This window comes from Nannobrachium achirus (genome assembly GCF_963921795.1).
Source record: "Nannobrachium achirus genome assembly, chromosome: 14".
In the NCBI taxonomy this organism is placed as follows: Eukaryota; Metazoa; Chordata; class Actinopteri; order Myctophiformes; family Myctophidae; genus Nannobrachium; species Nannobrachium achirus.
The window spans coordinates 10,980,508-11,004,514 of record NC_137821.1 but is presented as its reverse complement, the minus strand read 5'-3'; the positions used below and the strand labels follow the sequence as shown (position 1 = coordinate 11,004,514).

The window sequence follows — 24,007 nt, the reverse complement described above, 5'->3', positions numbered from 1 at the left end:
CAATGGGCCTACAAAGCTTCTCCTCAAATTATGGTCTTGGGAATGCGACAAAAACTAAAATATTATTGCACTCAAGTCTCCATCTGGGTGAGTAATCGATTGGGGGTGAACCACTCCTTTAATCTCTGCAACATTAGTTCTGTCGTTTTCCCACAACGGCTCTGCTTCCCCAGTCATGTAGCTTGCCCTGTAGATACAAGTCTTGTCATTATCTTCAGTGGAATTAACCCATTTAGGCCTAGAAATGACTGAATGCTTTAACAAGTGAAAAATAGCAGATATACAAGCTCACAGCGCGGCACCGAGTGCTGCGCTGCGAGCTTGTAGATCTGCTATTTTTGAAAAGTCGTGAAAATGTGTGCAAATCTTTGAAATGTATGTATTTTCTAAGCGAACATTTGTAACTCAAATTTTGCTTCTGGGGGGGGTCCCCGCGGAACATTTATTTTGAGGTGGGGGTCTGTGGCCAAACACATATCATTTTGGGGGTCCTTCACATGAAAAGGTTTGAGCACCACTGGTCATAGAAACATAGGTTTTTCAAAAGAAACCTTAGAAGGATTAGAAATATTCAAAGACTTTTTCCACGACTTTTCAAAAATAGCAGATCTACAAGCTCGCAGCGCGGCACTGAGCTGTGAGCTTGTATATCTGCTATTTTTCAATAGTTAAAGCACAGGGGCCCCACAGTGAATCCTTGTACCCAGGGCCCAGAATTTGGTGCGACACCCCTGCCTGTAGATGCAAGTCTTGTCATTATCTTCAGTGGAATTAACATTTCTCTCTCTCTCTCTCTCTCTCTCTCATCTCTCTCTCTCTCTCTCTCTCTCTCTCTCTCTCTCTCCTCTCTCTCTCTCTCTCTTCTCTCTCTCTCTCTCTCATCTCTCTCTCTCTCTCCTCTCTCTCTCTCTCTCTCTCTCTCTCTCTCTCTCTCTCTCTCTCTCTCTCTCTCTCTCTCTCTCTCTCTCTCCTCTCTCTCTCTCTCTCTCTCTCTCTCTCTCTCTCTCTCTCTCTCTCTCTCTCTCCTCTCTCTCTGTGCAGCGTGAGTGTCTGTCCGTTCACGTCGGCCAGGCTGGAGTCCAGATTGGAAACACCTGCTGGGAGCTGTACTGTCTGGAGCACGGCATCCAGCCTGACGGAACATGCCCAGTGATAAGACCGTTGTCGGCGGAGACTCCTTCAGCACCTTCTTTAGCGAGACCGGAGCGGGAAAGCATGTCCCCAGAGCTGTCTTTGTTGACCTGGAACCACTGTCATTGGTCAGTTGAAACTATTTACCGATCCAAGGGAATACTTCACCCAAAAACATTACTTTTTCTATCAATTATTCACCCCATGAAGCCTAAATGAATTTGTGTTTGCCACATTACTGAACTGAAAATAAAGATGAATCTTAACGAGAGCAAACCATATTTAAAACATTTCTCTTTGAACCTGGTTCATAGGCCTCTCAGTGATTACACTTGGAGTTTTGTGGAGTATTATATATTTTATATAGTTTGCATTGGTCTCGTTACACTCCTACCTACACCGTGAATATTTAATTATTGGCTCAGGATTGCAACAAAAGAGAATAATCATCCCTTCATTATTTTTGGTGGTAAAGTATTGCTTTAATAAAAACGAAGAAAAAACGGACAAATAATTGTCAACCACTTACTTTAAACCCTCCATTCACAGATGAGATTCGTACCGGAGCGTACCGGCAGCTATTCCACCCGGATCAAATGATCACAGGAAAGGAGGATGCGGCCAACAACTATGCCCGCGGACACTACACCATCGGCAAAGAGGTCATTGACCTGGTTTATGAGAGAATTCGCAAGCTGGTAAGGGCCTCAATGAGTTGCCTTTTTTTTGAGCGGTGGTCACACGTCTCCATAGCGTGGCCGTGTGTGTAGGTATGTTTGTTTGTTAAGTTTGTTTGTATGTGGGTGGGTCTGTATGTAGCCTCAAGCCTGTGTAGTACCTTTTCTGACCACACATGTTAAGGGAGGGGCGCTGTTGTCCAGGCCACACACACACACACACACACACACACACACACTCACACACACACGGGGGGGGGGGAGAGAACCACCGCTCAGTTCACACGGGTGTGATTTTTATTATTAGCTAATTGCTTAACTTCTGCTTTAACTGATTAAAGACAACTTTAACTGATTAAAGACAACTATTTTTATGTTTTTCAGGCTGACCAGTGCACTGGCCTCCAGGGCTTTCTCATCTTCCACAGCTTCGGCGGTGGCACCGGCTCTGGTTTCGCTTCGTTGCTGATGGAGAGCTTTCTGTCGACTATGGGAAGAAATCCAAACTCGAGTTTGCGGTCTACCCGGCCCCCCAGGTGTCCACGGCTGTAGTGGAGCCCTACAACTCCATCCTGACCACCCACACCACCCTGGAACACTCGGACTGCGCCTTCTTGGTGGACAACGAGGCCATCTTTGACATCTGCCCGCAAGAACCTGGACGTGGAGAGGCCGTCGTACATCAACCTCAACAGGCTCGTCAGTCAATTCGTGTCTTCCATCACCGCCTCCCTTCGCTTTGACGGAGCCCTGAATGTCGACCTGACGGAGTTCCAGACCAACTTGGTGCCGTACCCTCGTATCCACTTCCCTCTGACCAGGCTACGCCCCGGTCATCTCTGCCGAGAAGGCCTACCACGAGCAGCTCACGGTCGCCCAGATCACCAATGAGTGCTTCGAGCCGACCAATCAGATGGTGAAGTGTGATCCCCGTCGTGGAAAATACATGGCCTGCTGCCTGCTGTACCGTGGAGACGTGGTGCCCAAGGATGTCAACTCCGCCATTGCAGCGATCAAGACCAGACGCAGCATCCAGTTTGTGGACTGGTGCCCCACGGGCTTCAAGGTGGGCATCAACTACCAGCCTCCCACGGTGGTTCCTGGAGGAGACCTGGCCAAGGTCCAGAGGGCGGTATGCATGCTCAGCAACACCACGGCCATCGCTGAGGCCTGGGCACGCCTTGACCACAAGTTCGACCTGATGTATGCCAAAAGGGCCTTCGTCCATTGGTACGTCGGCGAGGGGATGGAGGAGGGCGAGTTCTCTGAGGCGAGGGAGGACATGGCTGCTCTAGAGAAGGATTACGAAGAGGTGGGCGCTGACAGTGCTGGGGCGGATGACGATGAGGAGGAGGATTACTAGGCCACTTGTCTTCTGGTTTGCCGTAGGCCGGAAGTGATGGTCCTTGCTCCTGCTTTCTTCCATTCCTGTAATTTGTAATAGATTTACTGTAATAAATGTGTCTTTATGCTTAAATTGACTTGAGTCTTTTTCTTCTTCAGTTCAGCTGGTACTCATCTCAAATATTTATCAGTGAAATCTGGTTATAGTATTTGTTTAAAAAACCTGTGTTGGATATTGTACGTTCTGCTAATGAGTAGTTAATAAAGTGAAATGCAAAAAGTTTGCATAGTTGATGTAGGCTACAGCTGTGACTGACATGTGTGATCTTTTTGGGTACTGTAGCCTTTGTGTTGGGCTATAACTACTTTTGTTCTGCTTCATTTTCTGTCCAGCTGTCAATAGATTAATAAGACCAACATTTACTTGAGTAGCCATATTGACATGGCTTAATTCAACCAACAGCCTTTAAAGGCTTTAAAGCAGGGGTCTTCAACAGGGGGTCCGCGACCCCTAGGGGGTCCGCGGAGGTACTGCAGGGGGTCCGCGAAATTATTGCTTAAAAAAAAAAAAAAAAAAAAAAAAAAAAAGATTTCAAAAAATGATTTTTTCTTTTTTTTTTTTTTACATTTATGTTAAAAAATAAATCATGATTCTATCCATTTTGAATAGCTTGAATACATGATTACTATGCAATTGACAGATTGTTGATATTATTGACATTGGTTCTCAGTTAATAAGTAGTATGTTTAGAAATGGTAGTGGTACGGCCCACACTGCTCGCTGTAACTTGTACATGTTTAAAATAAAAGATATGTCGTAGCCCCGACCCCCCCACCCTACGAGGTGGTAGGGGGTCCCTGCTCCATCTCCCCATCGGTTTGGGGGTCCCCGGCCTGAAAACGTTGAAGACCCCTGCTTTAAAGCACATTTCAGTCAGTTATGTTGGTCAGTGTTGGGGTAGGAAACTGACTGAGTATTTGTTTAGAGGGAGGGAGACGTGAGGCGTTCTCTACAAAGAGTGCAGAGGTCTACAGCACTTTCAAAGCCCCCCCCCCAAAATGGGGGGGGGGTCACCAAAATGGGAAGGGACCTGTGTTTTTCTGCCGTACTTTTTATTTCTGTTTTATCTATTAGTTTGGTCATTAAGGTCCACAGAATGAGAGGCCTGCTCTGCTGGAAACATTTGGCCATTTGTATATTTAGTGTCCCATTGACTCCACTAGAAATATTTAAAAAAAGAAAAAGTCTGCTTTAATTAGCATGTGAGGGGTCAAACTAGGGGTTCTTCGTGATTCTGAATCTATTGCAAGCATTTGTTTTGTATGAAAAACATTCCTTGGGCTAGATATCGGCCCCCCAAAACAGTCAAAAGTGATGAGTCATCACTTTCTTTCCACTTTTCACAGTTTTGGGCTGCCGAAAGTTAACCCAAGCAATGTTTTTCATGCAAAACGAATGCTTGCAATGGATTCAGAATCACGAAGAACCCCTAATCTGACCCCTCACATGCTAATTAAAGCAGATGTTTTTCCTTTTTTAAATATTTCTAGTGGAGTCAATGGGACAGTGAATATACAAATGGCCATAACCTTTTTTCGCAATGTTTCCGGCAGAGCAGGCCTCTCATTCTGTGGACCTTAATGACCAAACTAATGGATAAAACAGAAATAAAAAATACGGCAGAAAAACACAGGTCCTACCCTATTCCTTGAGCGTTTGGGCTTGTGGGTCCCTGGCTAAATACATTTGAAAGAGTTCTAGCAGAAAACGTGTGTTTAGTAAAATATCTCACTTTTCCACAGGCTTGACATGGACCACATTGTCTGCCCGCAATGGGGCCAGCAATAACTGCTGGACTGGACATATGACAACTTCCTTTGGGAATCTACACGCTCACAATGCTGCCTATTTTCAAGTATATTTTGATGCCAATATACTTGTGTACTTTAACTTCAGTTAAATTCCGGACTTATCCACATCCACAGTATTGATACTCAAGTATGCAATGTGAGTACTTTTTCCACCACTGGTGATACAGAGGTAAGATACAGATACTGTACTTGAAAAGACTGCTGATCAAATCCACCTTTTGCAAGACTACAATCTAAAATCTATAAAATCTATAATAAGATATTAATTGTCATAAATATGTTGCTTGCTCCTGTGGTGCAAGGAGATAAGTCAACTAGTGTTTTTGTACCTCTAGGCTATAATCTTTAACTGAAGCGCACACATGACAATAGCTCAAATACAGTATGACTATTTCCCGAAGGAGATCTGCAGACAAATACATATTATTTAAACATTAGGAAGCAAGGCAAAATAAGCAACTACATTTTAGAAACACGTAAGTCCAAAAAAACACAACCTACAAGCCCATAACTCGCTTATATTAAGCGGGCATGGTAGCACTGATTGTGGGCTAGTTGTCTTTGTTTTTGTCCTATATTTGTTCTAACTGAAAAGGAGTAATTCACCATGTCTAACAAAAACTAACCTTTCAGCATTATACACATTGGGCTCTATTTTGATTGTCTTAAGTACCGGCTCTTATGCCTTAACTTAAAGACCTGTCCATACTGTCTCCGAGCACCGAGCATTTCGTCGGAAAGGTCCGGTTCATGCCACAAAATGACATCACTGGCATCTTCTGAAAAGCATTACCCCGAATTAGAGTTCGGAAAGCTGCATGTCGGAAAGTCAGAACACTCTGACGAAATGTTTGGTGGTCGGAGACAGTGTGGACAGGCCTTTAAGTTAAGGTATAAGAGCTGGTACGCAAGACAATCAAAGTACAGCCCAATTAAATGCCTCCAATTATTGGCCTTTCCACACACACAATTTCTGATAAGAACGATAACACACTTTACTGTACCCTAGCATCTCAACATTCACCACGTGCAGAGCGCTAGGGCAAAAAACATATCTCCCTCCTGCATTTGGAGAGTCACAGACCAAGATTACTGATGTTTTGGGCATTCATTTGTCAAAAAGGTGCATTCTTTTCAATTTGTATAACTTAGATTTGATTAAAGTATCTATTTGAGAACATTTCCTTTACTTATATAACATCTCTGTGGGGTGGAAAACCCAAATCTGTTTACTTTCATGGTTCAAATTCAATTGTAGCAGATAACGGCAACAAAAGCATCAAAAGCAGCTACTCTTGATGCTTTTGCAAGACACCGTAGTATCTACAACTAGCAAGTAGGGAATTCATTTATGACAAAACACAAAAAGGTTTATGCCCAACAGCAACGGTAAGCAAAAAAGTTGAACAAAAGAGGGACAACTTTTAGAGAAAACAAACATATAAACCAAAATGTATTTAATTTAACCACTCACGCACTATTAAGTGTCGAACATTTTCTCCTATAATGACAGGCCCAAAAGAGGGACATCAGTTTGAAAGCACTGGAAGCAGGAAACATCACGCTGCATAATTGCCAACACTGATGTAAAGAAAGCAAACAAATAACGGACGATATTCCAGCTAGACCAATATGTACTGTAGGGTTGGGATTATTTGGGATTTTAACGATTCCAGTTCCTCAATGATTCCCTCTTCGGTCCAATTCCTTAGCGGTTCCCTTTAACTATTCCTATAGAATCATAACTGCAGTGTTAATCGGCACCGGTTCGCACCGCGACACCTCAACTACACAGCGGCGCTCTGTGAATTTGTTTATATACGTAAGTCTGTAGTTCATTTGGTTCCATTTGTACCCTCTCAAGAGTTATGGTGGTCCTTGAAATTAAAAAGGTTGAGAACCACTAGTATTGTAATTGTATAGCAGACGCAACAGTGTGATCAAACCGGTTCCGGAAATGGGTTCAAATGTGATGGAATGGATTCCGGTTCCTCAATGTTGGATCCAGTTCCTTCGGTTCCTCCGGTTCTGGATCTCAACCCTGCCAATATATGGGTCTTGTTTAGTGGTCAGACACATGTGGTACAGAGAGCGGACTCAGGGAAGGGTGCTAGTTTGTAATCAGTTTTTCTCTCACTCGCTTTCCTCTCTCGTCAGCTATTTGTTTGCTTCTGCCACCTGGACAGTGTGAGAGGCTGCATGTGCTTCACTATGCGGCTCCATCGCGGGTCCAGATCCCCCACCTTCTCGCAGCCCAGCGCTCCTTCCTCTCTCAGCAAGGTCAGGAACTTGGTGACTCTGTTTTCGGGGTCCATCTGTATCGCCATTTCGATGAGCATGAGGAGCTTCTTAATGCCGATCCACAGCCCCTGGCCCTTGACCGTGGCTCCGATGGAGGCCCTCTCCTTCTCCTCAAAGCTGCCCATCAGCTCCAGGGTCTCTATGAGCTGCTCCCCCCGGGAGATGTTGGGGATGTGGATGGTGGTGCTGAAGGCGTCCAGCACCTCCATGTCCTGCAGGACGTCCTTGCGGCTGGTGGTGCCGATGATCAGCAACTTGCGGCCCTTCGGGGGGAGCTTCTTGAGCAGGATCAGCAGGGCCTGCAGCACGTGGTTGGAGAAGCGCGGGCCGATCGGCACGTAGTCCAGCAGGCGTTCGATGTCGTCCACCACCACGCAGCTCAGCTGGGACTTGTACGCGTCCTCGAAGACCTTCTTGATGGCCCGGCACTTGTCGAACTCCGAGTGCCCCACCATCTTGCCCGGCGAGCAGATCTTGATGAAGGGGAACTTCGAGTCCTCGGCGATCTTGGCGGCCAGGGCCGTCTTGCCGCTGTTGGCGGGCCCCTCCAGCAGCACCGAGACGAGCGGTGTGGACGAGCTGGCCTTGGTCTGCTGCACGAGCAGCATGCCGTTCTCCAGCGCCGCCACCACGGGCACGCCCCACTTGACTATGCCGTTGGTGACGTAGCTGGCGTACTCCTCCTGGTTGGTGCCGAACGCGGGCTTGATGTCGTTCTTCAGCGATGTCATGAAGTCGGTCCGCTCCACCTTCATCTTCTCCGCCGTCGCCAAGTCCACCTCCACGGTGGCGCTCGCCTTGATGTGCCGGTTCATGGCGGTGGACTGGGCGGCCCGGACCAGGCCCTCCAGCTCGGCGCCACTGAAGTTCTTGGTCTCCTTGGCGAGCTCCTCGATGTTGACGTCGTCCGCCAGCAGGCCGTTCTTGCGCATCTGGTTGGTGTGGATGTTCAGGATCTGGATGCGGCCCTTCTCGTCCGGCAGGCCGATCTCCATCTTCACCTCCATGCGGCCGGGCCTCAGCAGGGCCTCGTCTATCAGGTCGAGTCGGTTGGTCATGCCGATCACCAGGATGTTGTTGAGCTGTTCCACTCCGTCGATCTTGGAGAGGAGCTGGTTGACCACGGCATCGTGGACCCCCGTGCTGCCGGATGTGGTGCCGCGTGGCTTGCAGATGGCGTCAATCTCGTCAAAGATGATGATGTGGAGGCCGCTATTGAGACCCATTTCCTTCTGCTCAGCCTCGGCGTCCGCAAACAGCTTCCTGATGTTGGCCTCGGACTCTCCCACGTACTTGTTGAGGATCTCCGGGCCATTTACAATCTTTGGTTCGTGGGTGTGGAGCATCTTGCCTATCTGCCGTGCCATCAATGTCTTACCACAGCCCGGGGGCCCGTACAACAGGATCCCCTTCACGTGCTTGCAGCCCAGCTGCTCCACTAGGTCTGGAGGGAAGACTCTGGAGGCAAAGGCTCGGCGGAAGATATCAGTGAACTCCTTGTCGAGGCCTCCGATGCCCATCTGCTCAAAGTTCCACTCTGGGCTGATCAAGGATGAAGGCTGGGCTACCGGCCGACCAGGTTCCCCCGGCTTAGATTCCTTAGGCTTAGCCCCAGTCCCCCCAACCAAGTTTAGCAACGATCCCTCAGCCTTCACCAAAGTCACTTGGCTGGTGCTCATCAGAAGGCCAGGGATCCCCTCCGTGAGGATGGTGGGATCCTGGACCGCCATCTCCTTTATCATTAACTCAAACTGCTTATCACCGAAGGAAAAAACTAGCAGTTGGCCGAGGCTGAAGGCCTGATCTCTGAAGTGCTTTACAAAATCAGTGCAAATCTTGTCTGCATCATAGTGCTTAGTTCTGTCCACGTTCTTCTTCTGAAAGAAGTCGATCTCCAGTGTCATGGTCACCACGCCCTGCCTGGCCTTGTCAAACTTGTAGTTGGCCACTTCGACTGTTTCACCAATCATCAGGTTCGCCCATTTTCTCTGCGAGAAGCCGAAGGCGATGGTTCCTGGCTCGATACTGGCGTGCGTCTTCACTGAGAAGACATACTTGAGGGCCTTGTTTTTCACAGTGATATGTTGTTCCAAAGGTGGCTCCCTCTTACTCACGTAGGCACAGTTGGTCAGCGACAGCTCGACTGCTGGCAATTTCACATTTTTCATTTTCCGCCCTGCCATCTTTGTATTTCCGCCCCACACACCTCTCTCACTGTGTCACTTCTGTTCTCTAAATTCCGGTCTCTGTCACCGCGTGTATCAATCGGTTGTCTTCAGACGAAGCCAACATCTAAGCGTATCTTTAACACCTTATCTACGATGACCAGAGCTCTGCACTGACGTCACCACAACACACAACACCCGTAGCCCACTGACACCGATTCGCACAGGCATGGACCCACAGCAATTCAACCCTTAAAGATGGCGTGCCATGATTTTTCCCCCCTATAAAACATGATTATCTACTATTATGATTATATACTAGGAGGAAGATTTTTTCCAAAAAGGTGTACAGAAAGAGTCAAAATTATGTTTTTTATGTGGCCACACCCACCAGTTCATTGGTATGCGTGGTTGTCATGGTGGGTGGTGACCCAGCTGAAGTTAGCCACACCCACGTATGTTGGGTGAATGGTAATTAGGGGAGGGGTTGATTCTGTGTAATAAGTATCTGTTTTTGGACCGGCACGTTTGACCCCACAAGGTGGCAGCCTACAGCTAAAACCCAAATAGAAAGGCAATACATAATTGCTCATATCAACCACACCAGGGGGTCTAATGAAGTACTGTCAACCTCCTAGACACATGAAAACTAGAAAAAGTACAAAACTATGGCACCGCCTCTTTAAGTGTCCAGAATGTTTTGTACCTTATTATCTGCACACCTTCCTTCAAAAACGATCTGATCCACTGAAACAAACAACACACAACATCAAGCTAAAACTGTCAATGGTCAGGAACACCAGGAGAAACGAGTGAACACAAAGTAGGCTATCTAATCTAACTATTAATTTACCCAATGTCTGTCCGTCTGTCTGCATGCTGACATCACTGATACTACACAATGTCACCACCATGGTAACAGCCGCATGCTGAAACAATGCCCAAATTTGGAGATGAGCGTGACACGTTTGAGCTTATAGATCGGCTATTTTTGGTGAAAATTCCCCCCAGAATAGACCAAATAGAAGTTATTTCCAGTCTGTTCTAATGAAAAACAGATATTCTCTTGTTTTCCTCATGACATAAACTGTATCTTAGGGGGAAGGATTTAACATATTTGACATAAATGTAAGGTACTGTTAAGTTGCAATGAAATTCAGGGGTGTAGTGGGGACCCCCCACCCTGACCAGCACTAAGAGCTGTTCTATTGTGAAAATAGATCTACATGCTCACAATGCCTCTCGTTGCGAGGCGTTGTGAGCACGTAGATCGGCTATTTTCACAATTTCTGCCTTTAATATTTGACAATATGTCCAATGTATATATATATCTTTTAATTTTATAGGTATTAAAAAAGGGTCTTAAAAGTCCTTAAATGTGTAGATACCCTCTATACACTTATACTGTATGTTGGTTTGTTTAGTGTTGAGTGAGATAACAATGTTTCACATTAATCAAATCATCTGGGGACCCCCCGAAATCATTTGGGGACCCCCACAGGTTGAGAACCACTGCATTAAAGGATGTGAATCACTGGTTTCTTTCAAAACGGGCCTGAAACATCATCTATCAGGAGACCACAAGGGGAGGTAAATGGACACATTGTATTATTGATGACATTCATTATCGTGTTGCTAATCTTTCATGCTATGTTGATGAATTGAACAGATAGGACAACAGGGGGAAAAAAGACGCCATGGACGTTTTTTTTTCTTTTTTTTTTATCCTTTTGGCCTTCAGGTCTTACCAACACATGATGCTTACATTTCTGACTCAAAGTATTCACCCAATTAAGAAATCAAATCAATGGGCTCTTTTGGGCCACAGCCAGAGCCTTTTCCAGTGGTTCAGGACTAGCCTGGCTTGGCCAGACTATATACTAATGCAGCTAACAGCAGTATAGTCCCCACCTTGTTTTAACATGGGTGGATTGTTTAGCTTGTTTAACTGCCAGAAAAGGAAGAGTTTTATAATTTTGCCTAAATCATCATCATGCCACTGGCCACCTCTGGTAATATCGCCTATATCCTAATTGAAAAGGATTATGCTGTTTATGCCCCTTTTAGTGTAATGGCCTATATCTCAAGAGTGACATAACATGTGACTTGTGCAATTCACATTAGTCTAGTCATTTAGGCTTTTTTTTGTTTAGTTTTTTGCCAAGTCAAGATACTCCACAAATACTTTCAGTCAGGTTTATAATTGCCTACGGCCAAATAGAAATTTGCCAAAGTAATTTAATCCTCTCATGTTACATTACTGACAGAGATTGTAGTTTTTATGTCAGTATATTGTTACAATTATAAACATTTTGGGTGAAACTAAGAAACATCATATAGGCCTAGTTATTTTTTTTTTTCTGTTTTCTGAACATTTAAAAAATGTTTTATGTCAGCCATTATTTTAAGAAGGTGATGAAATGATAGTATTTCTGTGTTCTACCCATTGTGAAGAAACCTGGAGACTGGCTACCCAGCCACTGTACTGTCAGGTGCTCGGAATGGGGATGTTTCAGAATGGAAACCCGCCCCCATACTGGCTGTGTACATGCTGCAATGCAGCATGGTCCAAGTCTAGTCCATGTTCAGGTTTTCAATAATAAATGGATCATTATGGTACAGTACTTTCATTGTACAACAGAACATTTAGATTAAACAGTTTAAATGACAGGTTTGCCACAGACATGGACAAGTCTTGTCACAGACACATTGATGACCCCTGCTCCACACACTCTCCCTCTGAAGTTGCTCAGGGAGTCAGCTAAATGCAAACTGAATGAGATGAAACAGTGCCACCCTGTGGTAAAAAGTCAAAACACCAAAATGGCATTATGGAATGATTGTAATGAATGGATAATGATCTTTTTTTCCCCTCCTGAGGGACTTTCACAAAAAACACATCACGGATGCAAGTATGCTTAATCTTAAATGATTTTTGTACATAAATGTGTACCTGATTCATAGAAAATGCTATTTGTTTTACATTTAAAAACCATTTGCACTCTGTCATGTAATGTTTAAATGTGCCACTGGATTTTAATATAAACTCAAGCGATCTTAAAATGTTTGCAGCTACAAGGCTTATAACGCAGACTTGACTCTGGAAAAGGACCCAAGCGAGTGACAGATGTCCCTGTATGTGCATAATGTATCACACAAATAACAGCAGCGATCTAGCTGTTAAATGTAGAATAGATTGGATCACAAATGGCAGTATGTGGCTAAAAGACAACAGGCATACAAGACAATTTTCATTTTGATTTAGTTTGTCACAGAATACAATTCCATTTCGTTTCAATCTACAAGCTTGTTGTGAACTTGCTGATATGCCATTTGCAACAACCATAAAATACATCACAAGAAAGAAATTAAATGCTCTGCATTGTAACTTTGTTCTTTAATGTACTGGAAACTCGCAAATAAAAAAGGTACAGCATCTCATCATCTTCATGTCCTTATTGAATACACATTGTTTTGGATAACTGAACAAATGCCAATTTCTTCATGAATGGCGCTTAGTTCAGAATGCCTCTATAACTAAAATAAAAAAATCTTAAATATTTTATAAATAGTTAATCTTTTACTCAAAGGAGACACACACAGACAAATGACATTGTGCGACGGGCATTGTCCATCTTGTGTAAAAGATTAACTATTTATAAAATAAAAGCAATATTTAAGATGTTTGAGATTTTAGTTATAGAGGGCAATTATAAAAGGTATTAAGGAATTTTACTTATTAGCCAGGGATCCTTTTAACATAACCAGAGAGAAATTCACATTGAGTATGTGTTTGCCCAGTGGTTTTCAAAGTGGCTCAGTGGTTCCAAATAGACCCTTGCATGTCGTCAACTCCTGAGAGTTAAGGGGACACGGTCACACACCCCGGCTGCGGAACATCTGCCCCCATTATTTTCATTAATGAACATACACACAATGGCAGCGTCAGACGCGTGTTCATACCTCATCTGCTGCTCCCGATACGCCACTGTTCTAAATGTCCGCAGCCGGTGTGTATTCCCCTTTATGGGGGTCTTTGAAATGTAAAAAGTTTGAGAACCACTGGTCTAGCCTAATTAACATGGTAAAGAATGGGATTGTTCCCACTTCATGTAGGGTTTTATGAATGAAGTACTTGACGGTGGGCTTGTGCGTTAACTAGGTACGTTTTAATACATGTAAATGAGGCATCCTCCTGGTAAACTACAAGCTGAGACAACAGAGACAGGAAAAAAGAAAAACACAAAAAAGGAAAGAAAATACAACAAAATACAAGGAAAAGTCATTGTTGAAAAGACAATATTTACAAAATTAGTTGAAGAGACATTGGTTCATAGCACAGAGACTAAGGACATTTCAGTGTTAAAGGAATAGTTCACTCCCAAAATGACTTGTGTCATGGAGACTACCGGTATGTGATCATCATAAATGTAGCTCCATTGATTGGGGGTGACCCAAATGCATGTGGGTCTCCATCTGGAATCAATGGAGCTACATTAATAGAAATCAAATTATAATATTATTATAAAAATATATATATCATTGAAGTAAAGTCTCCATGGGGTGAGTAATTGAAAAATTATAATTTTGGGGTTAACTATTCCTTTAAGAGCAGTGGTTATCAACTTGCGGATCAGTACCCCCAAAGCGGGATTCTCCCGACAGGACTGTGGAAAAGTAAAGGAAAGAGTGACACTAGCTGAGACGATGGAAGACAGGGAGAGAAAAACGGCAAAGCCGCGACAGCTTCCAATATTTGACAGTGTCCAACTTCTTATATACAGTTGAGAGGCAATGGGGCGGGGCTAAGACAGAGTCTGTGGTTAATGGGGAGGGGCTAGATTACTGGTTCTCAACGTGGGGTTCAAGGACCGCCCAGGGGTCCTCGAGGGGGTTCGAGCTCCCCCCACACCCCAGCGAAATGACTCATGGTCATTAACCATAATGGACCCTTACATGGCTGTAACTCTGGGGAGAGTACAAATGGAACCTAAATGAACACAATGATTTTACAGTGTAGATTTGGGACCCAGAGATTAAAAAATATACTGTATATACATACACCAGTATATATACTTTACTTTTTTTTTTACTGTCAGGTGGAAACCTCATATACGGTATTTAAGATCTAAGAAAATAAATAGCATGATCGAAAGGCTTGAATCTGCTACTTTTGTGTGGCGCTGCAGTATGATCAAATAGGCCGTTGAGTTACAAAAACACAACAGAGATTAAGATATATATATCAAAAGTGGGGTCCATTCATGGTCTAATGCAGTGTTTCTCAAAGCGGATTCCAAAGACTCTGTGGGTTCCTTTAGGAGGGTCTAAATTGACTCTTACAAGTCTGTAACTCTGACAGAATACAAATGGAACGAAATGGACCCGTTATAGTCCATTTTGGTTCCATTTGAGTTAAAGGACAACTTTGTTTTTTTACAACAAGGGTTCATATTTTAGATTGTAATTAGAGAAAAGATGAGTGTTAAAATCTTTTAATTTACTGCTTTCTATTGTTTTAGCGATTTTAGTATTTTGATTTCAGTAGGTGAGGGCATGCGCACAAGTGGCTAAATATGTATTTTTAGACACAATAAGCCGGCAATTTCTTTGTTACTATGTACACCAGCAGCCCCCATAAGTCACATCTGCCCATGATAGATTGCGGTGCATCTTGGGAATGGGCTTATTGTGTCAAAAAATACATATTTAGACACAAATCACAATTGTTAAAATCACTAAAATGATAGAAAGCAGTAAAATAAAACATTTTGACACTCATCTTTTCTTTTCTCTAATTACAATCTAAAATATGAACAAAGTTGTCCTTTAAGGGAAGACCTTGGAATTTAAAAGTTTGAGAAACACTGGTCTAATGTATGTCAAACTGAGGTGGTAGAGAATCAGTGGACTGCATGGATACAGTGGGTGGAGGCAGAGAGTCTATGTGGAGTCGGTCCTCTTGTAGGCCACCATGCTGTTGACCTTGTGGATGGTGGTGGTGGGCAGAGAGTCTATGTGGAGTCGGTCCTCTTGTAGGCCACCATGCTGTTGACCTTGTGGATGGTGGTGGTGAAGGAGCGCAGGCGGACCTCCTCGGAGTTGTTGATGGTCTGGGGGCCAGACTCCTCCCACTGGGCGGGGACGTCCAGGTCCTTGTCCGTGTAGACCAGCAGGTCAAAGGAGCCTAGAGGGCAGGGGTGGGCAATTATTTTTTTTCCATGGGGCCACATGAACCACGAAAATATTGTGGAGGGCCGGGCCAAAAGTAGGAATGGGACGATATGAAAATGTCATATAACGATTATTGTGACAAAAGAAATCGCGATTTACGATATTATCACGATAATCAAAATCCATTATCCTGGGGCAGAACATTTGCCAAAAAATAGCAGATCTAGGTGACGCGTTGTGAGCTTGTAGATCGGCTATTTTTGAAGACATTTGATAGAGAGTGAAAAAATTACTGTATCAAGTACATATATTATAAGTAACTTTTACCAATAGAGGGTTTTAGCTGTACCGGATATGCAGCTCGGCAAATAAAAGGTGAATTGATCCCAGTGCATGACGGAGGACGATATCGCGATAAATTAAATCTCCACGATGCGATTATCGTGAGTGTTTTTTTATCACGATAAACGATAATATCGCTTATCACTGGTAGGTTTCTGAGTGAGCACTAGCAGACAGAAATGTAGAGATGCTTCGATTGCCATTTTTGGGGCTGATAGCGATCAACTGGAATCAGTATCTGACGATACCGATATTCCCGATCACAGCGTCAAATCCATAAATTCTTCTATTTATTGTGTTACGGTAGCAGCATTTATATATGTAATGATTCTTCTTACAAACCAATGACATTGTATGTTAAACATTAGATTGCCGGCTGAGGTCCTTTAAGTATCCAATTCAACTTGTAGGAGTTGAAGCTGAGGTTACATACAGTCCCACAGATAAATATTGTGAACATAGCTGATCTAGCTTGTATGTAGAAGGTAGTATCGAAAATGGATGAAGTGGTCCTTTAAACCATTTAGGACTGAAACCAATTCTGAAAAGTTTCTGAAAAATCGTTGTTGGGTGGAAACCTGTATGTCCAAAACCGTGTGCTTGTAGATCTGCCATTTTCACTAGTTTTGTGCGACAGTCTTGTATGATGAACAGCACTTTACTTTACGAAAATAAAAAATAAACATACAAATTTGAAACAGAGATACGAGGTTTCTGCCCGACAGTGACAATATGTGCTATATAATACTGTATATACTAACAAGAACCCCAAAAGGGGTTCCTGTCCTGAAAGGTAGTTACAAATAGGGGGTTCCTGTTATGGGTTAATGAGAATATACATCTAGATATTGTTGTGTGCTTACTTGGACAGAAATATCTGGAAAATATTATGGAATAGCTGTACTTACAGGCCGTCTCCAGCAGGGGGAGGAAGGTGACCGTGGCGGTGACCTGTCTGATGACAGAGCGGATCTCATCCTGGATGACCTTGATGGACTTATCCCTGGGAGCGCTGCAACACACACACACACACACACACACACACACACACACACACACACACACACACACACACACACACACACACACACACACACACACACACACACACACACACACACACACACACACACACACACACACACACACACACACACACACACACACACACACACACACGTTCACTGGAGAGCTGTTCCCATACCCATAGCAGTGTTGATACTGATACTACCTAAATTGCTGCTATGTGTGAATATGCCAGTCTATGCCATTCCAATACCACATCATTTATTAAAATGATTCTGAACATACTGCTAGTTTGACCACTTCGAATGCTCTAATCCAGTGGTTCTCACACGTTTTACACCAAGTAATAAACACCATAAACTGATGTTAAAATACAGGTGCAGCGTAGACCTACCCCATCCTATTCAGCTATGCACTGCTGCCAAGACTGTCAGTCTGTCTAATAAGCTGATAATAAACTCTAATAACTGATGATATTTCTAATGTGATTAATCCGTCCTCAAATCTTATATTTCAGAACGACTGGGGAGCCCATCACAACCAATTCAGAAGAACCACCTGTCGCATTATCGCATAATATCATTATTTCACTCCACTTTTCTTTTCTTTTTGGGAGACTCCTGTCCTGAGTACCACCAGAGGGGGACTCAAGTACCACCAGAGGTACATGTACCACAGGTTGAGAACCACTGCTCTAATCTAATAGCTATCAATCTACACAATCTTTCAATGAGGTGCATAAAGATTGAGAGCTTGTAGATCGGCTATTTTCGCTGCGCAACATACTTCCATAGACATGCTGACTTCCATGTAATCCAAATGACCACCACGAGAACTTTAATCCAAGTACATATAGGGTAAGTACTGCAATCAATTAACCTTTATTTGTCCGTGGTCTAAAAATGCTGTGAACTGTGTTAGTTATGTTATTTTGAGTGAATAAAGTGGCTGATGCATATGCTTAGATGCCGTCAAGGGAATCAAGAGATCTGAGCGTTGAAAACAATGAAGACTATTTTTGAATGATTGCAAACTTTGTCAAATAATCAGTTCAGGAAAAGGAACAAAACTGAGCAGTTCTTGTGCTGATGAGCCCAGGCAGACATCTATGATGTGCTTTTTAATATGCCTCAATAAGCTGATATTGTGTGCACATCAACATAAAGACAGAAGACAATTAATACAGTACAGTATTGTTCTATTTTCCTGAACTGATTATCTGACAAAATGTCATGATCATTTTTAAAAAATCACACTCGTGTGAACTGAGCGGTGGTGTGTGTGTGTGTGTGTGTGTGTGTGTGTGTGTGTGCCCCCTGTGTGTGTGTGTGTGTGTGCCCCTGTGTGTGTTTGTGTGTGAGTGTGCCTGGCCTATGCCTGGCCTATCCTGAACAACAGCGCCCCTCCCTTAACATGTGTGGTCAGAAAAGGTTACTGCAGGCTACGGACACGGAGACAGACCACCGGCTTCGACTGCTCTCTTCGCATTCAATCCGACTTTTTCACCATTTCTCAGACGTTTGAATGCAGAGAATATGCACTGGGTATCCACGGAGGAGTATCCACGGTATCCTGTTCACCGTGCACTTTGAAGTACGCATGCGCCGATATCTGTCGCCTGGAATATTATTCCCCTCAGGGGAATCGAACCCAAACCGTGGGTTTGTTGCATCCGTGCTCTACTGACTGAGCTAATGAACGGATGAAGTGACTCCTTTTTTGTGCATTTATCTATGACGTGGATAGTGGGGTAGATGTTGATAGTGAGGGACTGAATATTTACTATTCTGTCCATAACGGCACATAACTCGGTAACGCGGCTGAGTGGGATTGGGCGCCGTTCCCACCGCGCCGCTCCGTCGGGGTCTGTGGCGTGGGGCGTTACACCGGGGAACAGAGCATACTTGGCATCTTGGCATCTGGTTCGAGGCTGGGAATCACCTCAGGTTTTATTTTTGCGCTCCTCTGAGGTTGACCACTAGATGTCGACATTTTACTACTAATATCTCTGCATTGGCATACTGGATATCCAAGTATCCTGGATACTTTCTGCATTGAAGAGTCTGAAAGCACGTGAATATTTCGCATTAAGTGCGTTGATATCATTAGAAGCAGGTGCACCGACAGACAGACAGACAGACAAACAGACAGACAGACCCACACACACGGCCACGTATAGGAGCGTTGTGACCACCGCTCAAAAATATATCGTTGGTTCATGAGCTGGTCCGGCCAGCTCTCTCCCATTGATACAGTTTGCCTCACAGGTGTGTCAATGGCAACATGCCAAAGCGAGAACGTTTCTGTTACATCGCCTTGTTATATTGTTATTATTCTTTGTCCAAGACACCGTTCGAACCTGATACATCTTGTCAGTTGTGACCCACTTTGGTCTCTCAACAATGCCATCTGGCTTAGAATCACAGCCAATGATGTCACTACTGTAGCGTGTTTTCTTTACCTGCACTCCTTGGCCGACTTGTCACACTCGATGTCAAACTGCCATCTCTCCAGCACCTCGTTGGTCTCCAGACATGTGATCACCAGCACCAGCTTCTGCACCGTGCACTCAAACAGCCACTCTGCCAACAGGAACGCAAAACCCACGGAATAAAGCAAACATGAAATCTCATGACTGAAAGTTTAATGATGATGTTTAGGTAGTATTATCATTGCTTTCATCTTTGCTTTTATGTCACCTCTCTGCTCACCATGTTGGGGTTCAATTAGGGCTACTTAGAAAGAAGGAAAAAAGAAAGAAAGAAGGAAAAATACTGACTAATGGTGGAGCTAATTTAATTTGTTCATTTCTGCAAACTAATCAATTTGACAGATTATAAAAAATATTCAAGAATTTAACAAAACAATCGATAAATAACGGATCCCTATTTTTGGCATGTCATTACAACTAGCCAAAAATAAAATAAAAATAGTGAAAATAGCACATCTACAAGCTCACAACACGTCGCAATGCAAATAAAAGGGTAATTGATTTTTGGGGGGAAATAAATCATACAAAAACAAAATCGAAATAATCGATAACAGCCTTAACCCATTTAGGCCTAGAATTACTGAATGCTTTAACTATTGAAAAATAGCAGATATACAAGCTCACAGCGAGCTTGTAGATCTGCTATTTTTGAAAAAATCGTAAAAAATGTGTGCAAATCTTTGAATATACTGTATATGTATTTTCAAAGCGAACATTTGTAACTCAAATTTTGCTGGTCCCTGGAACTAAATATTTTGAGATGCGGGTCCGTGGCCAAATACATATCATTTTGGGGGTCCTTCACATGAATAGACATAGTAGTCTCTCAAGAACAGACTAACTGAGCTCCAGTTAAGTGAAAAGGACCTTTTATTTGACGATGGCTAGCCAGATTGCTGACATAGAAACATAGGTTTTTCAAAAAATCTTAGAAGGATTCAAAAGACACTTATAGAATCGGGTCAAAATTCTAATTTTCACGATTCAAAAATAGCAGATCTACAAGCTCGCAGCGCGGTGCCGCGCTGTCTCTCAAGAACAGACTAACTGAGCTCCAGTTAAGTGAAAAGGGCCTTATTCTTTGACGATGGCTAGCCAGATTGCTGACATAGAAACATAATAGGTTTTTCAAAAAATCTTAGAAGGATTCAAAAGACACTTATAGAATCAGGTCAAAATTCAAATTTTCACTTAAAAAAAAAATAGCAGATCTACAAGCTCGCAGCGCGGTGCCGCGCTGTGAGCTTTTATATCTGCTATTTTTCAATAGTTAAAGCATAAAATAATGATACACAATAATGTGTACCCGTTCTATAAACTAAAGGTGGTTGCACACTGCTGCGTTTTTCGTTGCGAAAAGCGTTTTTCAGGGCAAGGAGAGAGAGAGAGATAGAGAGAGCAGGGGACCGAGTGGTGCGCGAAACGGGCGGCAGTGTGCAAACGTGACTGACATAACGTGAGGTTGATTTTTTATTTGCGTTTTCCGAAATTCACTCCGATATTCGGCCCGAAAAACGCAGCAGTGTGCAACCAGCTTAACTCTTACCTTTGAGCTGAGTGACCACGTTGGTGAGGTAGTTCTTCAGCTTGGGGTCGGTGGTGAGCTGCAGGCTCATGTCGTACTGGGTGACCCTGGTGAAGGTCTCTGGAGGGTAGATGCCTCGCTGGTACAGGATGCTGTTGATGCCAAACGCTGCGGGGTCGCAAGTTAAATGTTACCCACATGCAAGCATACGGCAAGGAACCACAGTCTGATATGCATTAGGCAGTGGCGGAAAAAGTACTTAAATTTGTTGTTACTTAAAGTAAAAGTATCAATACTGCATGTAGAAACACGTAGAAAAAGTACAAAATTATTGGCATCAACATGTACTTAAATTAGTAAAAGTAAATGTACTCATCATTATGCAGGATGTCCCATTCTACAAGTTTTCAAATGTATAAAAAATGTAAATCTTTTCAAAATAGCAGTCACGAAAGCGACACAGTGAGCTTGTAGATCGGCTATTTTCACTTGAGTACATACTACTTAGTTGCTTTCCATCACAGCTTATAGGCAGGCAATTCACCCCCATTTGATACGGTTAACTCTGGGTGCCCAATCTACAAACTTTTTGGGGGGTTGGTTAAGACATCATTTGGCCTGTTGTGGTTTGTCATTTTTCTTTTACTGTAGGTTTTACAATGTAGTCATTTAGCAGACGCTCTTATCTAGGGGCCTTACAATAAGCATGGTAATCACTAGCTCTGGTCCATAGCGTTAGTGGAGTTCTCCCTAACGCTATGTTCCTCTACCTCCGTATTCCTTGGCAAAACCGGAAAACCCCGCCGTCTGGTCCGAAAATAACAAAAACTGTTTCGCCCCTCACCAAACCAAAGGTATCATTGGACAGTTGAAAGCTTACTCTACTTAGTGGACGAGGGCTGAGCCCCCCACCACACGATTAAAATACATTTCTAGGGCAAAATGAAAAATATTCTACCGGATGGAGACTCCATTTCTTCTCGTTTTTCACTATTTGTCGTCGCCATCAAGGTGCCAACTCACTACTGCCGCGCAGGTCAGAGGACCGAATTACACTGAGCATTAGTCTCACTGGGTGTTATTCAACTCTGCGACGTTGGAAGCGCTGTTTCGTAAAAACCTGGAAGAGCGTCTCCATCCGGTGGAATATTTTTCATTTTGCCCTAGAAATGTATTTTAATCGTGTGGTGGGGGGCTCAGACCTCGTCCACTAAGTAGAGTAAGCTTTCAACTGTCCACTGATACCTTTGGTTTGATGAGGGGCGAAACAGTTTTTGTTATTTTTGGACCAGACGGCGGGGTGTTCCGGTTTTGCCAAGGAATACGGAGGTAGAGGAACATAGCGTTAGGGAGAACTCCACTAACGCTATGGACCAGAGCTAGGTAATCACATACAAGCAGACAGTGTTAAGTGCCTAAGGAAACTATAGGATCACAGGTAAACCAAGACCCTAGCAAATAGCATCAGTCTGAACAATTTACTATCAAAATGTGTAAACAATGAACTTAGCATCTGTTTAAATAATATCTAAATTGCATTCTTTAACATAGTGGTCAAGAAAAATGTGAAAATGAATAACCAAGCTATGCTATGTCTGCATGGATGGGTAGCTATAGAGAGAACAGTGAAACTGATCAAATTAAGACATTTGTGTACATGTTATAGTTGTATTTTACTAAAATGTAATTGTATATTCATTTAAATGTAAATGGTGAAGATTAACTAGCAATCATTTAGCTGGAGCCCCATTAAGGTCCCTGCTGGCCCCCACATTGAGAACCACCAACAATGGGACACTGCATGGTTTGGTCCAGGCAGGGACCCCCGGGGGTCCTTGAGGGGTTAAGTTCCAAGTTTGACTGATAGTTTTAAGTTACCAAATGGACCCCTACAAGTTGGGTTCTCAAACTCAGTGGTTCTCAACCTTTTCAGACCGTGACCCCCAAAATAATATGTATATTTTAACTGGGGATCCCCCACCCTGCACAAGCACTTGGAATTGTAGGAGTTGGCATTACATTTAGTTTGAATCCCCCTCCCCCCATAATAATTTGGGGACCCCTCTGGGGATCCCGACCCACAGGTTGAGAACCACTGCTCTAACTGATGGAACACTTTAAAGTGCAGAAGATGATGGTCATAGATCAAAAGTAAGTGTGGCAAGGGATCCATGGCCTATTATTGCACACCACCAAATAAAGTCTCATAAGGTTGTTAGTAATGATTACTAACACATAAAAAAAACACTTCTCTTTACTATTATGCAATGGGATTTTATGCAAAGGATAGGCATTTAGAAGTGCTTTACAAATACATGTATTATTACTTTTACAACAGTTTCAATCAAAAACATCACGTAAAAGTTACAAATGTGTTGAGATAACGCGTTTATTCTTTTTATACCAAACCGCATGTAAGCGAAAATAGCCGATCTGCAAGCTCACAAGGCGTCGCGGCGCGATGCCTTGTGAGCTTGCAGATCGGCTATTTTCAGCCAAGCCACACGTCGTGCAGAAGAAGGAACACGTTTTTAGACTTTAACACTTGAATACTTACAGAAAAACTCGGCGCACAGCTCCGCGCTTCCTTTGAGGGTGATCCCTTTGAGCGTGCTCGTCATTTTCGCGAGTTTTTAGCTGACTTGATTGTTAAATTAAACAAAGAAACTGTTGTTTTTCTTCCGTGTGTCTCTTGCAGCCAGTTAACCGCCAGACAGTTTAAAATGTCAGCCCGGCTCGCCGCGCATGCGCTGTAGCAGAACTATGCGGCGGCGCATGGTTGATGACGTCGTCGTTCCTGCGCTTTTAAAGTGAGCTGCCGGCATCTTGACACTAGATGGCGCCAAAGTGTTGCCAAAATGAAATTAGATGTAGTAGCAACAGCTGTTTGGAACAACATTAGGCCTATGTTTAGATACAAATGAATGAATAGATATACTCCACTACATCTCGGATCCAA

General features: G+C 43.5%; 2 protein-coding genes and 1 pseudogene across 3 annotated transcripts; 1 reads left to right on the top strand and 2 right to left on the bottom strand.

Moving 5' to 3' along the window:
* The first annotated feature begins 1,032 nt into the window (after positions 1–1,032).
* On the top strand, positions 1,033–3,171 carry LOC308298559 (tubulin alpha chain-like; annotated as a pseudogene). The gene is made up of 3 exons: positions 1,033–1,263; positions 1,681–1,829; positions 2,193–3,171. The product of its transcript is annotated as a tubulin alpha chain-like (transcript).
* Positions 3,172–7,177: 4,006 nt separating this feature from the next.
* Positions 7,178–9,508, bottom strand: LOC308298583 (vesicle-fusing ATPase-like; the record flags this gene model as incomplete). The annotated part of the gene is made up of 1 exon (XM_080742228.1): positions 7,178–9,508. The coding sequence occupies one exon, from the start codon at positions 9,506–9,508 to the stop codon at positions 7,178–7,180; it is 2,331 nt and encodes a 776-aa protein (XP_080598354.1).
* Positions 9,509–15,504: 5,996 nt separating this feature from the next.
* mad2l1 (MAD2 mitotic arrest deficient-like 1 (yeast)) lies at positions 15,505–23,669 on the bottom strand (the record flags this gene model as incomplete). Its single annotated transcript, XM_080742227.1, has 5 exons — positions 15,505–15,677; positions 16,915–17,018; positions 19,494–19,614; positions 21,070–21,216; positions 23,606–23,669. 5 exons carry the CDS (start codon positions 23,667–23,669, stop codon positions 15,505–15,507), a joined length of 609 nt encoding a protein of 202 aa, XP_080598353.1.
* Positions 23,670–24,007: the final 338 nt, after the last annotated feature.